The sequence below is a fragment of the Sus scrofa genome, chromosome 7 (genome assembly GCF_000003025.6).
Source record: "Sus scrofa isolate TJ Tabasco breed Duroc chromosome 7, Sscrofa11.1, whole genome shotgun sequence".
Classification (NCBI taxonomy): Eukaryota; Metazoa; Chordata; class Mammalia; order Artiodactyla; family Suidae; genus Sus; species Sus scrofa.
The window spans coordinates 88,995,807-89,013,119 of NC_010449.5; the positions used below are offsets into that span (position 1 = coordinate 88,995,807).

General features: G+C 43.4%; 2 protein-coding genes across 3 annotated transcripts in view; one reads left to right on the top strand and one right to left on the bottom strand.

Moving 5' to 3' along the window:
- The window catches only part of CHURC1 (churchill domain containing 1), a 28,101-nt gene extending 10,788 nt beyond the window's left edge, over nt 1-17,313 (top strand). Inside the window, exon 4 of one of the 2 annotated variants that reach the window (XM_013978294.2) lies at nt 17,224-17,313. In XM_013978294.2, the coding sequence (XP_013833748.1) occupies nt 17,224-17,298 (75 nt within the window). In that variant the 3' untranslated portion in view covers nt 17,299-17,313. Of the gene's footprint in view, nt 1-5,718; nt 8,102-17,223 lie in introns of those variants that run through there. The other variant, XM_003128640.6, reaches the window with a different exon arrangement.
- Nucleotides 11,830-15,814, bottom strand: GPX2 (glutathione peroxidase 2). The gene is made up of 2 exons (NM_001115136.1): nt 15,438-15,814; nt 11,830-12,251 (listed from the first exon to the last, which is right to left on the bottom strand). Exons 1-2 carry the CDS (start codon nt 15,657-15,659, stop codon nt 11,901-11,903), a joined length of 573 nt encoding a protein of 190 aa, NP_001108608.1. The 5' UTR covers nt 15,660-15,814; the 3' UTR covers nt 11,830-11,900.

Here is a 17,313-nt window from a genome sequence, read left to right on the forward strand (position 1 = left end):
ATCTCATGGTTACTAGTTGGGTTCATTAACCACTGAGCCACGACGGGAACTCTTCATTCATTCTCATTTTAATGTGGATGAAGGCACTAGTCACCTGTCAGAATCTAATCTAATATGTTGTGATTAATCTTAAACAACATCGTAACCACGTCTCCTCAGCATCCAAATATTATGCCTCAAAGATACTTATATGATAGTTGTCACTTGGGGCAAAATCAAGACCTCAGTAAATGAGTAGTGGCCAGAAAGGAGAATAAGCATGTCAGGGGCTTATCTGTTCATGGGAGGAAGGAGTGCTTATAGCTATTTTCTAGAAGTTCCTGAAGCTCCTGTGAGCTTTTTAGAGTCCCTAAGTGGATATTGCCATTGCCTGCTTATTGAGCAGGCAATGGCAATATTGAGCCATTGTGTATCACCACCATGAGACCAAAGTCACACTGATTTTCCTTTATGACTGAGCTTAGCCATTTTCAAAGCTACCTAGAAATTCCTCTGGGGTAGGAAGAAGGTAAGGGAAGTTGACTGTAGTAACAATGCCTGGATAGGGTGGAATACTCTTGGAAAAACTCTTTTAAGCTGGACTCTCTTCCAGTCTTCTCTCTCCAACATCCACTCCCCCTCCCACCCATATTCTATATTCTGCCATCAGCTTAGTTTTCTTTATTGAAGTATAGTTGATTTACAATGTTCTGTTAGTTTCAGGTGTGCAGCAGTGTGATTCTGTTATACATATACATATATATTCTTTTTCATTATAAGTCACTATAAAATACTGAGTATAGTTCCCTATTGGTTATCTGTTTTATATGTAGTAGTGTGTATATCTTAATCCCAAACTCCTAACTTACACCCCCCCCCCCCGATTCTTTTTCTTAAAACCATGCTTTCCAACTACCTCATTGGCCTTTCCATAGCCACAGTATAATACCCAGGCTCCCCATTCCAAGGTTCTCACCGGGCTGGCCCGCCTTCCTTTCTCATTCCTCACTACTCTTCTCTTGCACACCATGCATAGCTTTGCCACAACTTTAGTCTCTCTCCCTTCCCTCCTACTGTAGAGATTTTAATTTCCTCCTCTCTGCTGCTACCCCCACTGCATTTCCTCAGAAATCTCATCTTATCTTCTCTTTCTAGCATCCTCTTTTTCTCTGTGGGACTTAAAGCAGTTTTACCTTAAATAGGCCTAGTTCTTTATTTGTTAAAAATAAAGTCCTTTTGTTTCACTTGGCTATGTGGCTATGTCTTTGATTCATTCTCTAATCTTCTCTCTCCTTCCTTTTGTTTCTTTACTTAAATAGCTCTTTACCCCCTCTGCTCCTCTAAACCAGTGACAAACTGGTTTCCTCTTTTTTTCTAAAACTGTTCTCTCATAGATTTCCTGTAATGTAGCCAAATCCTGTGAACTTGCCTCAGTTCATAGCTCTCTTAACATCTCTTCTGGATCTGATTTTGTTAATCATTGTCTTTTTGAAGCACTTTGTCCTTTGGGGTCCTTAGTGCTAGACTTTTTCTTTCTTTTTAAGTCACTTTGACTCTTCCTTTGTTTTTTCTCTGTTTTGTTTTGTTTTGTTTTGTTTGTTACAGTGCTTTATTTGGCCTTACTATCTCCACATTCCCCACATAGGATTACTTTGAAGAAAATCCCCAATTTATTACTATTTCCATAAATATTTCAGTACATATCTCTAAAAGATAAGGATTCTGTTTTTCTTTTCTTTTTTTTTCCTTTTTGTCCGCACCCATGGCATATGGAGGTTCCCAGGCTAGGGGTCCAATCGGAGCTGTAGCTGCCAGCCTACACCACAGCCACAGCAACTCGGGATCCGAGCCGCATCTGCGAACTATGCCACAGTTCATGGCAACGCCGGATCCTTAACCCACTGAGTGAGGCCAGGGATCGAACCCGCAACCTCATGGTTCCTAGTTGGGTTCATTAACCACTGAGCCATGACGGGAACTCCAGGATTCTGTTTTTAAACAAATTTATTTTTAACAAAACCATTGTTTTATTTTTAGCCATTTTTTATTGAAGTATAGTTAATTTACAAATGTTATATTAGCTTCAGGTGTACAGCAATATATATATATATATATATATATATATATATATATATACACATACATATAGAGAGAGAAAGAGAATCTTTTTCAGATTCTTTTCCGTTATCAGTTATAATATATTGATATAGGTCTCTGTGCCATTCAGTAGGTCATTGTTGTTTATCTGTTTTATACATAGTAGTATGTATATGTTAGTCCCAGACTCAGCAAAACCTTTGTTAAACAAAGTAAGATTTTCTGATGGCAAGAATACGGGGGAAGGTAGAGACATAAATACAAAGTTTGAATGGAAAATAAATTATAAATAATTATAGACATTCTGGAGTTCCTGTCGTGGCTCAGTGGTCAATGAATCCGACTAGGAACCATGAGATTGCAGGTTTGATCCCTGGCATTGCTCAGTGGGTTAAGGATCTGGCGTTACCATGAGCTATGGTGTAGGTTGCAGACGCGGCTCAGATCCCGCATTGCTTTGGCTCTGGCGTAGGCCGGCGGCTACAGCTCCAGTTTGACCCCTAGCCTGGGAACCTCCATATACTGCAGGAGCGGCCCAAGAAATGGCACAAAAAAAAAAAATTATAAACATTCTGTATTTTTTTTTCTTTTGCCACACTCATGGTATTTGGAAGTTCCTGGGCCAGGGATCAAGTCTGAACCACAGCTGTGACCTACTTAACCCACTATGCCAGGCCAGGGATCAAACCCTCACCTCAGCAGCAACCTGGGCCACTGGAGGGACAATGCTGGATCTTTAACCTACTGTATCACAGCAGAAACTCCATTATCCTGTATTTTTTTTAGTATCACCTGAAAACCCATTAAAAGGACTATGTATTTGCCTCAGGAAACGAGAGAAACTGAGACTGCTTGACTGCTTTATGTTCCTCTGTCAACCAGAGAAGGAAAGGATTGAGGTTCAGAGTTAACAGGTAGTGATAGAGGAAAAAGGCCCATGGGACCCTCAAAATTGTAAAACAGAGGATCTGATCATGCCTAAAGTGATGTCACCCACTCCGTCTCTCCTTCCAAATCTCTGCCCTCAGGCTTTGCCCAGGTAGAGATTTTGAGGGTCTTCAGGAATGACTGGAGGGAATTCTGATTCTCCTGACTTGGCTGGTTTTGACAAAATGTGTCCTGATCCCACCATATTCCTAGTAGCACAGGAAAATATGTTTTTGGCCTCCCAAGTTAGAATTCTAGACATACTTTCCCACACAAGCACGACTATATGTGGTTAGATTCTATAGTACTTGTGCACTATAAATTTAAAAGACTCCCTGGATTTCCCTGGGAACCTTAACTGCCATGCATAACATTATTTCTGTGGGAAACTGCTTCTGAATTCCAAACAACTGACATACAATAAATTTGGATTCCAGACTGCCTATAAATTAAAGATAATAGGTGTAATCAGTCTCACTGATTTGATAGTCTTTCCAGATTATACCATGTGTTAGCTTTTCGTTGTTTCTACCAAGTTAGACTCTAAATTTTTAAGCTTAGACCTTGTCCTTGTCTTCTCCCATGTCTGCCAGTCCCTTGGCACGTTGCAGAGCCTTTAGGCACTTAATAAAAACTTGTCAATGGATAGATTGGTTGAAAACTCAAATATCTGTCTAGCTTCACACATTTTCCCATTTTTTATTTTATTACTTTTTCCTTCTCCATTTCCAGTAAGAGGTTGACATCTTACTAATAGTGTCTGGTGGGTGAAAGCAGGAAGATTTGAAAGCTGTAAAACCTCAGAGAGAGTGGATTTTCATTTTAGAGTCCTGAGACTCATAGTTGTTTGCTGAGCTCTAGCCTGTATTTCTACTGTGTGTGTAGGCTTTAAATGTGGTCTTTAAGAAATAGTCTTTCCCCTACAACAGCTGGATCTGCTGAACTCTCTAGCAGGAAGTGGAAAGGCAGTTGCCCGGTTCTGCATCTTTGCCCTGTTGTCATTGTTTATCTCCATGACCCTGTCTCTGGTAACTCTTTAGACCCATGAAACACAAAGTGCCTTGATTGATCAATTTCCAGACAGCCAGCAATCTCAACATCAGGTGTAGAAATACCAATATACTGGATATAGATGCTTGTTTTCCTAACGAAGATAAAAAGGTTTTAAGTGAAAGGTTTAAAACAATATATTGGGGAGTTCCCGTCGTGGCGCAGTGGTTAACAAATCCGACTAGGAACCATGAGGTTGCGGGTTCGATCCCTGCCCTTGCTCAGTGGGTTAACGATCCGGCGTTGCCGTGAGCTGTGGTGTAGGTTGCAGACGTGGCTCGGATCCCGCGTTGCTGTGGCTCTGGCGTAGGCCGGTGGCTACAGCTCTGATTCAACCCCTAGCCTGGGAACCTCCATATGCCGCGGGAGCGGCCCAAGAAATAGCAACAACAACAACAACAACAACAAAAAGACAAAAGACAAAAAAAATAAAAAACAAAAAAAACAAAAAAAAAACCCAATATATTTCTATAATTTATGACCATAGTAAATGTTCTAGAAAGGAATAGCTCTAAGAACAGAACTTTGCCCGGAGGATTTTTGCCTAAAACAAAATATTTTCTATCACCAGTCTGGATATTTGTTAAGCCTAAGAAACATAAAATTCCTTAAATAGATCAAATTCCATAGAACTATCTAAATATGAGACATGACATACTAGTGGATTAAACATACATAATTGTTTTTCTTGGGTAGATAAAAATAGCTTTTTGGGTTTGGAAATTTTTTCCCTTTTTTTTGTTTTAAAAATCATTTCTGGAGCTCCCGTCGTGGCGCAGTGGTTAACGAATCCGACTGGGAACCATGAGGTTGCGGGTTCCGTCCCTGCCCTTGCTCAGTGGGTTAACGATCCGGCGTTGCCGTGAGCTGTGGTGTAGGTTGTAGACGTGGCTCGGATCCCGCGTTGCTATGGCTCTGGTGTAGGCCGGTGGCTACAGCTCCGATTCGACCCCTAGCCTGGGAGCCTCCATATGCCGCGGGAGCGGCCCAAGAAATGGCAAAAAGACCAAAAAAAAAAAAAAAAAAAAAAAATCATTTCTATTGCATGTTAGTGTTGAATATCCCAGAAGGGAACAGCTCTAAGCACAAGAATTTGTTAGGGGCCCACACTCAAATTGCTTCATTACTTCAGATAGCAGCCCTAACTAAGCCCAATATGTGTGTTTTCTAAGTCCAAGAAATAGTGATGCATTTCCAAGATGACATTCTTTCTTTAAAAATGTATTTATTTTTACTTTGTTGAAGTTCAGTTGATTTACAATGTTAATTTCTGCTGTACAGCCGTGACTCAGTTTTACTTATATATATGTATACTTTCTCACATTCTCTCCCATAATGGTTTATCACAGGATATTGAATATAGTTTCCTGTGCTGTACAGTAGGAGCTCATTGTTTATCCAGACCACACATACTAGTTTGCATCCAAGATGACAATCTTGCATACATAGTAAATAGAGCATCAGCATATATTCAGTTTATATAAATAAAAGGCTCTGGGCTACACAGACTAAACCTAAGACATCGCTTATAGGTGTTGAAGAAATTGAGCTAATGTACAGACAGCATATCCATGACAATTTATAGAGATCAGCTTTACCAGAGAAAGTTATGAAGCATCTTTCTCCCGGTTCCTCAAGGTAATTATGCACTTTGTCTTGTTCTAGGAGTATACCATGCTGTGTCTGTTATGTGGTAAAGCCGAAGATACTATCAGTATTCTTCCCGATGACCCCCGACAAATGACTCTGTTATTCTAAGGATCCTTCTGCAGTTCTCTTGTAACGGTGTTGTGTTGGTTTACCATCCAGCAAGCCTCATGGTTTGTCTAACCTAGTTTGTAATGGAAATTATGTGCATATTGTTTTTTTCTGCCTAGGTTTACCTATTCTTTGAAAGAAAAAGTAATTTAGGGGATTGTTCTCTAGAGCTGAGCTCTTCTGCTAAGGTTCTCAGTGCGCATCAGTGCAGCTAGAATGAAGTGTCTTTGTTAGAGGTTAGGTGGCTGAAAAAGAACTAGGATGAGAGCACATCTAGTGCCCATATCTTGGTTGCAATAAGAGGAACTAGGACTCCTCAGGGGAATGACTGAGTCTAGGATTGGGGCAGTAAATGTGAAAGATGAGCTTGGAGTATCTTGAGTCACAAAAAGGGAAGTGCTCAAAAGAACAGTCACAATGTTTGGGAGTATGTCAGAGGGACAGGAGAACCAGCTGAAGGGGCTCTCGGTGGCCGACGTTGGAAAAGTTTGAGCAAGAAAATAAAGTAGTATTGGATTATAACCGAAACTATAAAATAAATATTCATGAGTCTATATGGATATAAATTATTGAGTAAATACATAAATTGGAGAGAATAGACAACTCTCCCATGCAAAAGAATTCCAAATAATGTGTGTAGATACTCTTCACTCCTTAAGTGTGGGTTGGCATGGTGATTTCCTTCCCAAGAGTGTATTATGGAAAGTGGGAAAAAGAAATATATGACACACACTAGCTGAGTGATCAAGATGAACAACATTGATGGTAAGCCATGTTGATAGCATGTGCCTGTGATGAGAATGACACTTTGCCTTTGTGGTCTTCCAAAAACCCATAACCCCAGTCTAATCCTGAGAAAAAACATTAGGCAGATCCCTGTTGGGAGAGAAATCCCACTTGAAGAAAATACCTGACAAGTATTCCTCAAAACTGTCAAGGTCATTAAAGACAAGGAAGTCTGAGCAACTCTCACAGCCAAAAAGAGCCCAAGGAGACATGACCATTAAATATAATGTGGTGTCTTGAATGAGATACCGTGCCAGAAAAGGGACACTTGGTAAAAACTGGAGAAATCTAAATAAAGTGTGGACTTTAGTTAGTAGAAATAAATAGAATGGTTGCAGTTGCTCCAGAGGGATCTTAGAATAACTTACCTTGCGTTGTTGAAAGAACACCGGTTTGGGTGTCGTAAACCTTGGTATTCAGGCCTCTGCCCTTTGGTAGCAGTATGACCATTAAGCAAGTCATACTGTGGACTTTATTGTTCCCTTTCTGTAATTGGGCTAATAAAACTTGATATCCTACTTCCTTCATGGTATTGTTAGATCCAAGTGAATATTGAACATAAAATGCTTTGGAAGCCCTGTAAAGTACTAGATAGAATGAGATAATTTCAGTTAGTTCTTATTCTGAGATCAAAACCTAAGGGTCAGGCATGAAAAACAAAATTGTTTCCTATTTATATCTCAGACATTCTGAACTGAGTGAGCACAGTTGTTGATATCAAGGGAAAGCTTTATTATGTAATAGGAATAATGATACTAGCTGAGATTTACTGAGGACTAAGTGCCAAGGGCTTTTTAAGCACCTGTTTAATCCACATTAACAATTCCCTGAAGTAGGTACTATTGTCATCCCAATTTTAGAGCCAGAGAAACTAAGGCACAAAGAAATTAAGTAACTGACTCCAGTCACACAGTTAGTACAGTGACTCCCTCTTGACAGTAGTGTTCAGTACACGTGAAGTATCCGGGCGGGTCTGGCAAGGTTAGGAAGAGGTTGAGAATCAGTGACAGCACTCTGGGGAATCTAGGCATGTCAGACCAAGATTTATTATTCAGAAAAGTTAAGACAGCTGTTCCTTAGGGATCAGTTGTTTATTCCTGGAAAATGTTTTCCACTTTCTGCAAATCTATATCTGACCTGCTGAGGAAATCGTTTGTGAAATTCATCCAGAAGGCAGAGAAAATGTTTCATTACTTTAAATAGCAGCACTAAGCCTGTTATAGTCTCTGAATTGTCCCTTCTTGGAGTTTGCTAGTACTTCCAATTTAGTCATTTGGGAGCTCAAAAGTATGATTTTATATGCCCCTCCTGATATCCTCATCTCTTGCAGAATGTATAGTTATCTCTTTTGGACTATGTATTACAAACATTTTAAACATAAGATCCTATCCACATATTTCATTATTATTAAACCAACATTGTACTTACTATGTTTTGCAATACTTCCTTTATCATCTTCTAGAATTCTTCATGGACCTAATAGAATAAAGACTTCTTGAATTCAGTTCTACTGCATCCATATTTTTCTAAGTAAAGGGGAACCAGGCAAAAGCATTGGTCTTATTTACTTCCACTTCTGAGACACAAGAAGGAGAAGAAATCACCTGTAGCTGTAGTGGACAACGTGAACTTGCCCTGGCACCTCATTTTTTCTCTCCCTGCTCCATGATATACAGATATGGGGTCTACCTAATTAGGGTCTCAGAGTTCAAAGCTAAGCATGTTTCCTGTTGTGTCGTCTTAGCTAGCTTTGTCTTCCTCGGATGGTCTTGGGTTCTCCCAGTACTAATTAATTGACATATGATATAGTCTGGGCAGAACCAGATATGGTTTGTTACTTATAAGTCATCACTAAGAAATATTACAGTCACTGTTCTTTATTTCAGTGTAATGAGAATCCTTTCAGTTTCATTCTTTTGTTTCAAGAGCAGATTACTTGACTGAATTTGAGGCTCTCAATTTTAGAACGTGTGTTTCTTGATTGAAGTACAAGTCTCTCTTGTGCGATATGCTGTGGTTGGGTAGAAGGGAAATCAACAGACCTGGGTCTGAAATTAGCTTTATCACCTGCTCATGGTGGGACATTGGGTAAGTCACTCCATCTGTACCTCAGTTTCTTCAGTGGAAAAATAGATGCAATCATGCCTCATTTACAGGTTTGTTTTTGTTTTTGCTTTTGCTTTTTAGGGCTGCACCAGCAGCATATGGAAGTTCCCAGGCTAGAGCTTGAATCAGAACTGCAGCTGCCAGCCTACACCACAGCCACAGCAACACGGGATCCGAGCTGTGTCTGTTATGGACATACACCCCAGCTTACGGCAACGCCAAGTCCTGAACCCACTGAACGAGGCCAAGGATCAAACCCACATCCTCATGAACTAGTCATGCTCGTAACCCACTGAGCCACAATGGGAACTCCTTCACAGTGTTTTTAAATCAAATGATATAATGTAAGCGAAAGCATCATTAAGTTATGCAGTGCTGTGTACAGGAGCAGCTCTGAGATAGAAGGAAGCATGGTTGTGTCATGGTTAGTAACAGAAGCTTTGGAGACAAACTGACCTGAGTTTAATTACTAGCCCTTTGTCTTTGAAAGGTGTCTTTCTCAATTACCTTCTCTTTAAATAGAGAGAAAAATTCCTCCTAGGGTTGGTATGAGGATTAAAGAACCTAATATATAGAAAGTACTTAGTGCAGTGTGTGAGTATAGTATATGGTAATTTGGATGACGGTTGTGATGGAGATTATAAGAAATCATCAGGCTTGAAATCATCAGTAAGGGTTTGGCTTAAGGAGATACAGCTGTGGGAACATAATCATGACATACTCATCCATTTCAGTCTGTGTGTCTTGGCCCCCTAAAATCACCTATTCCGAGTCCTGTTTTTTTGGTAGAAGTCCTCAGAGAAATAATTCTCTCTGTCCCTCCTCTAAGTCGAGTAGTATTATCCCAGCACTTCTGGGAAAGCTTGTTTATGAGACTTCTTACTTCCTGAGTGCCCCTAGGGACATTTGATTAAAAGATTTTGTTGATCTAGGAAAGTGGGTGATTATATATGAAGCTTTGCCTTGTCTGTTTATAATCATAAGCTGATACTTTGGATGATGTAAAAGGGACAGGCAAGGTGAGAAATAAACAAAAGGAAACAATTTCCCATTTGTCTTCATTTTAACAACAGCACACCTAAGGATTGAATAAAACAAAATGTCCTTGTAAAACAAGTTCTTCCTCCAGTCCCACCTTCTCTGGTCCTTCCTGAGTCAATCTGGAGCAAACAGCATTTCCCCTTGTCCAAGTGAGGAGCCCTCTTCCTAGCATTATGGCCGCTTATGACTCTCTCTGCAAAATGACTTGGACTGTAATCCCCATTCCTTTGGGAGTCTCTAAATTATTCCCTCCATTTGAGCCTCCTGGGTAAGACCCAACCCATTGTTCTGGCACGTCAGCCCCTAAGTTGCCTGTGGCATACTGCCAACATCGGGTATAGCTGGTTCTGCCATTGGATGTCATAAGAGGCAATAACACTATAAAGATGAGGAAAAAATCATACTAGTATCCCACACGAGTTCTGTATTTTATTTCTTCAAGGAAGCACTTTATCGCTGCAGTTATTGCTTTAAAATCAGTGCTTGGTCTTGTCCTCCAAAACCTATAACCTAGTTGTTGGCTCTAAGAGTAGGAATCTTGAAAGGCTTGAGTTTTCGAGAGTCAAGTTAAGGGCAGCCTAATTTAGCAGGCGGCCTGCAGAAGGATGCCAGGGGATTCCCACTGTACCACTCAGGTTACCATTTTGAAAGAAAGCCCCATCGGTGCCATAGATTTAGTAGAAGGTCAGACCGTGGGGATCCTTAACCTCTATTCCACATTTACTTCTCAGATGAGGCAAGTCCTTGGAGAACGGTTACGGGGAGTATCATAGGAGAAGCATTTTCCCCTCAGCATTGGGGTGCTCAAGCAGTGTGCCCAATTTGAAGAACTGGCCCTTCAGGGCTTCAATGAAAAGAAGTGAAATATTCCATATAGTGGTCAGAGAAGGGAAGGCAAAATGAGAAGTTACCAGGAAGAGGTTTGCAGGACAAAGTGAGAGGGCAGTGGCCTATCAGGAAGTATCTTTTCTAGAGCATGATAGGACCTGGCCTTGGTGGTGCTTTTGGAGTGTGCCTGAACCAGATGAGGGATCCGGGACATCGTCCATTCTTGCAAAGCCATCCAGCAGAACTCTGTTCTCAGAGAGAACAGCTGTCATGTTGGCAGGTTATGAACAGTCTGAATGTCTGAAGGGAGGCCCTCTCCCATCCCCACCCCCATGGAAAAAGAAATGAAATCAGTCATTCATGCCTAAACATGTCTGTCTTGTTCCTGGACTTGTGGATATGTGAGCTGGAGAAAGACAAGAGTGGAACATGAACTTTAAAAAGGAGGGAGAGTCAACCTTACAAAGGATCCAAAACAAACATTTCTCCACACCGTAACTGGGAAAGGGGTAAAATGCTCTTTGTGCTCCAGTAACTGTACCCTCCACACCACTACTGTCAGTAAAAGAGAACCAAATTCAGCTTCTCAAGGTGCAGGTAACATTTCTCAAGATCCTAGTCAGCCCAGGACCCACAGTGAGAGTGCCTCTTCCTGACTGCAATCCTCTGACTTCCCAGGGCTTTCCTTCAAAGGGCCCTCTGTCTTTTCTCCGCCCCTCCACACCCTCTTGATATCACCTCCTTTCCCCAGTTCTAGAGAAGAGCCGTAAGTAATAAAACAATTCACATTTCCCAAAACTCAGCCTATGACCAATCGCAGACCTTGACCAGAACCTACTTTCCAGACAGTAATTGGGTGTCCCCTGGATCAGTGCCTCCCTCTCCTTAGCCTTGTGTGCTGCCAGCCCCTCAGTCCCTGCACGTAGTTTTTTTTTTTTTTTTTTTAACCATCCCCCCATCTCTGTCAAGGAAGAAGACACAAAGAGCCCGACCATTTCCACACCCACCCTTTATTGGACTCAGCCGGCAGGCTGGCTCCAGGCCCCTCACACTTCTCAAACACCTCCCATATGGATTTAGGAAGGTGCCATCATTCTGTGACAGCCCAGAGCCCACCCAGGTCTCAGAGTCCCCGGGTTGAATCACCAACAAGAAGGTTGGAGGGATGGGAAGGAAACAGACCAGAAAGGCAAGGTTCTTTGATGAAGGGGACGGATCTCAAGGGAAAGCCTGGGTCCAGCTCAGTGTTCTGAGGGCACACTGAATGCTAAGGATGGATACTCAGGGGCAGGAGGAAGTAGGAGATCTGTGTGCTGAGCGGTCAGTGTTTATATGGCAACTTTGAGGAGGCGCTTGATGTCAGGCTCGATGTTGATGGTGGGGAAGGTGCGACTGTAGCGTCGGAAGGGCTCCCCCTCTGGCCCGATGAGGAACTTCTCAAAGTTCCAGGACACATCTGAGCGGCGCACAGGGCTCCAGATGATGAACTTGGGATCAGTCATGAGGGAAAACGGGTCGTCATAAGGGTAGGGCAGCTTGTCCTTCAGGTAGGCGAAGACAGGATGCTCATTCTGACCATTCACGTCACACTTCTGGATAAGGGTAAAGGTGGGCTGGAATCCACCCCCAGGGCGGACGTACTTGAGGCTGTTCAGGATCTCCTCATTCTGACAGTTCTCCTGGGGGCGGAAAGAGACACAGAGTTTGGACAAGGGAAGGGGGAAGTGAAGGATCCACAGGTCTTTCACCCTCCTTTGTGGCCCAGGATCATTCTATGCATCTTTTTTGTTTCCTTTTTTTTTTTTTTTTTTGTCTTTTTGCCATTTCTTGGGCCGCTCTCGCAGCATATGGAGGTTCCCAGGCTAGGGGTCAAATCGGAGCTGTAGCGGCTGGTCTACACCAGAGCCACAGCAACGCGAGATCTGAGCTGAGTCTGCAGCCTACACCACAGCTCACGGCAACGCTGGACCCTTAACCCACTGAGCAAGGCCAGGGATGGAACCCGCAACCTCATGGTTCATAGTCAGATTCGTTAACCACTGAGCCACAATGAGAACTCCTGTACCTTTTTTTTCTTTTTTAACCTCTGTTCCTTCTCTTGTCCTTTGCTTTGCCCTACTCTTGACTCGCAGTTTTCCCTCTCACAGCTATTGTTTGATGGTTTGCTAGGCCATTTCTGAAAGTTCTTATAGATCCTGGCTTGACTGTTCTTGTACTGAGGACTGAGCACTTTTGAGCTGTTGCTTCCCTCTCTGATCTTCCCTGAGCAGTTCTTAGGTATCTGTCTGAGGCTCCAAGGAACCTTGAGTTTGTGGTAGCAGAAAGAAAGGAGGCTCAGGTCATATGGGCTAGAATCCTCCTTCTACTTACCGCCCCCCCACACACACGTACACATGCATACACCCTGCCACCACCTTCCTTTTCCTTCTCCCTGGTTTGGCCTCTCTTGCTTCTAATTACCCAGTGAGTATTGAATATAGTCTTGGCCTCTGTCCTATTCAGCTCCTCTAATTAAAGGTGAAATTGAGGCCTAGAAGAAGGGGATTTATAGCTTCTTCCTTTCATCTTGCCTTGTCCTAGATCTGAGTTATAAGAAAGAGGAAGCTTTGATGAAGGAAAACCCCATTCAAGGAAGTCTAGTTTTCAGGTGCCATAAAGGCAAAGTAGGTTATAGACAACGATGAATGTGCTGTAAATGGAATTAGTTTATGACCGACAGGGATGAATTAAATGGGATGGAGGGTTTAGGGTTTGGAATAGGGCAGGGGAAGGGGAGGTTAAGGAAATCAGTGTTGAGGGCCAAAGTTGTGAATACATAATTATCATTCCTTTCAGAGTTCCCGTCGTGGCGCAATGGTTAACGAATCCGACTAGGAACCATGAGGTTGCGGGTTCGATCCCTGGCCTTCCTCAGTGGGTTAAGCTGTGGTGTAGGCTGCAGACACAGCTCGGGTCCCACGTTGCTGTGGCTGTGGTGTAGGCCGGCAGCTACAGCTCCAATTAGACCCCTAGCCTGGAAACCTCCAATGCCACAGGAGCGGCCCTAGAAAAGGCAAAAAGACAAAAACAAACAAACAAAAATCATTCCTTTCACTTAGGCTCCTGTACCTCACACTCACTCGCTATACTCAGCTAGAATGCTTTAGCTCTCAACCTGTTACCTGCCTTTCCTCCTCTCTGCCATCACTGTCCTCTCCCCAGTTAGCATTCCCCATCCCCGACAACCCCCAAAGGCCCATGGAGACCCTTGTTGTCTACCTTTCCCTGCTACCACCATCCCCAACCCCAACCCCACCCCATCCCCGTCCCCCCATCCCCGTCCCCAAGTCTAAGAATCAGATATCTCCTTCTGGGAAAAAGTTCCTGCCTCTGACCTACTAGAACCAATTAGTACAGTCAGTTCAGGCCATCTTGACATCTTGAGCCCAGAGTTGATCCTATTAGACATCTTATCTCCTAATGCAAATGGCTTTCTGGCTGGCTACTAGTAGGTTGTGGATTCTGTCCAGCAACCCGCTAGCCTGAAGTGATGGCGTATGGCTGGGTGCAACTCTAGAGCCAATGAGACACCTCTGAAGCGGTTTTGCCCTTTCTATCTCTCTTGCCCTGGTCAGGCCTAGAAACAGAACTGAAGACAGAGAAGAAACACTGAGAGCACTAATAGTTTGGGCTCAGGTTTGTCCCAGCCAATGACACTTTGGCCTTCCTGCCTTTATCTCTGCTAATCTTTTTTGCCTTCCTGCCACTGTGAATTGAACCAAAGGGATTATGTATGAAGGGTTCACTTGGGGACATTCTGCTTGCCTGTGCTCTTAAAATCATAAATGAAAATAAAGAATCCCTAAAAGATAACTTGAGGTGTGTAGGCTGAATATGTATAACAACTTGACCCATTAATCAGAGACACACAGGTGCATGTGGTGCCCGGAGGAGCCACGTGCGCTTTGCAAATCCTTTGCCTTCCCCCAAATTCATTCTTCACTTGGCTGATCTCAAACAAACAAAACCTTTCTGGAGTTCCCATCGTGGCGCAGCAGAAACAAATCCAACTAGGAACCATGAGGTTGCAGGTTCGATCCCTGGCCTCACTCGGTAGGTTAAGGATCTGGCATTGACATGAGCTGTGGTGTAGGTTGCAGATGAGGCTCGGATCTGGCATTGCTATGGCTGTGGTGTAGGCCAGCAGCTGTAGCTCTGATTGGACCCCTAGCCTGGGCACCTCTATATGCCACAGGTGCAGCCCTAAAAAGCAAAAACAAAACAAAACAAAAAAAGCAAAACCTTTCCATCTAAATAATAAAGTTGCTTGCATTTGGGTATTACTCTATTTTTCAAATTACTTTTGTAGATCTTATCCCCTCAACCTCTCAATACTACAGTGAGATAAGTGGTATTATCCGCATTTTGTAGATGAAGACACTAAAACAAAAATTGAACGATTCTTCCTAGGGCACAGAGCCATTAAATAGCAGAACCAAGTCTAGTGAGAACAAAGATCTGAGTCAGTTCAATCCCAGTTTGCTTCTTGATCTTTTATTTTCTCTGGTCATTCATTCAACAAATATTTAGTGAGTGCCTTCTCTACCCTAGGCACTGAAGACAATGGAGAGAAAAGCAGACCTGCTACCAGCCCTCATGGAGTGTAGCGGAAAGTTAAGAAACCATAAAAAGCTCCATCTTCAGTGTTTTATCACAGAGTCATGCAGACTTCCCCCTGGCAGTCACAGGCACCTAAAGACCTAGATTAACAAAACATACCCCATGATTCCAGACACTCCTACACACACAGTCCTCCTCCCCGTCCCCTTAGCCCACTAGAACTATGGCAACCCAGATCCTTGGGTACAATACCAGGGACCTCTCACCTGATGTCCAAATTGGTTGCAAGGGAAGCCAAGAACCACCAGGCGCCTGGGAAAGCGGCATTGCAGCTCGTTGAGTTGGGTGAAGTCCCGGGTGGTTGTGCCTCAGAGCGAGGCCACATTCTCAATCAGCACTGCCCTGCCTCGGAATGTGTTGAAATCTACCTTCTCCCCGTCCAGGCTGATAGCACTGAGGTCGTAGAAGGACTTGGCAATGTAAGCCATGGTGGAAGTGCAGAGTGAGTGGCAGAGTGGTGTGAGCGTACCTGAGGGTCTATTAAAGTGGGAATGAGGAAGGAGGAGCCAGGAAGAATTTCACAGTGGGGCTTTGAGCATCCCCAGGATGACTTAGCAAAAGCAGCCACCCACCTGTAAGTGCTGTTTGAGCAAGGTTGCTCCTCCTATTTACAGACTCAACAAAGCCACCTCCCTGCCCCACCTTGCTGGCAACCTAGGAAGGGCCAATGTGATATCGCTGGGCAGACGTGAACATGAATAATTCACTGCTTGCAGGAAACCAGAGCCCCAAAGGTCTGCAGGGAGGAAAAAAGGGAGGGAGGGATGCAGGATTGACTCTTACTTGCCCCGGCAAGCGGTTTTGAGTTGGCACAGACATTTACTGAGTACCTGTTGAGTGCTGAGCTCTGAATTGTGTAATTGAGAGGTCAGCGTCTGTGGAGAGCTGAAAGATGAGGAAGAGAATTAGGTGCATGACACCTCAACTCAGACTGCCGTTGAAATGTACATGTTACTGTTCACATTTCTCTTTGTTTATTTGGTTGGCTTGATGTTTTGTTTTGGGTTTTTGTTTGGTTGGTTGGTTGGTTTTGTTTTGCTTTTTAGGGCTGTACCTGCAGCATATGGAAATTCCCAGGCTAGGGGTCAAATCAGAGCTGCAGCTGCCAGCCTATGCCAGAGCCACAGCAATACCAGATCTGAGCCGTATCTGTGACCTACATCACAGCTCACGGTAATGCCAGATCCTTAATCCACTGAGCGAAGCCAGGGGTCCAGCCTGAATTCTCAGGGTTACTAGCAAGGTCGTAACCCTCTGAGCCACAACAGGAACTCCCCAACATTTCTCTCTTTGGCCATTGCTTTCCACAAGCACAAAATCAAAGAGAACTTTAGGAGGATGGTGTGTGATTTTTCTAAAATAATGGCTTTCAGGGCCTCACCTTGCATCCTGCTACAGAGGTAAAGTTGTGTTTGTCTTGAAGTCTTTCAGTGAGTGATGGTACTTGTCCCATCCCTTGCACTGTACCGTCTCCTCTAATGCCCCACACCCCGCCCCCACAAGGTCATGAGCATGCAGTCGGTTGTGGCTGGGATAACAGAGAGGAGTCACAGAGAAGGTAGGTAAACTCGGCATGAGCTGCCCCTACCTATTCTCAGACAAAAGCCCAGTCCTAAAGACTTTCTAGAGGGGCTTGTGCTGGTCATTCCTGCAGAAGAAAGTGTGCACAGAGTCAAAGCTGCTATGGTTCTAGACCCAGCTAGGCCACCCACAATGTTTTCAACAGCGGCATGCAGTGTATTGCTGGACATCTGGGGACCTGTTAAGGGCTATTGTGGGTGCACAGCACTGGGAGCCCATAGAAACTAAAAAGACCTTCATTCTTTTAAACATTCACCAAAGCAACAAATAAGGTTTCTGTCTGTGTGTGTTTTTTTAAAATGCCTGGATTTCTCCATCCGTAAAGCTGGCGATTAGGCTTTACCTGGCTTTGGGATTTGAGAGTGAAATTTCAATAACAATGCAAATGTTTACTAGATGGTGCTTTCACAGGTACATGTCCACTGGGAACTGTCTCCTAGAACAAAGAATAGCCAGGTTGGGGAGCAGCTGGTCTTGAGGATCTGATTTGTTGAGAAGATG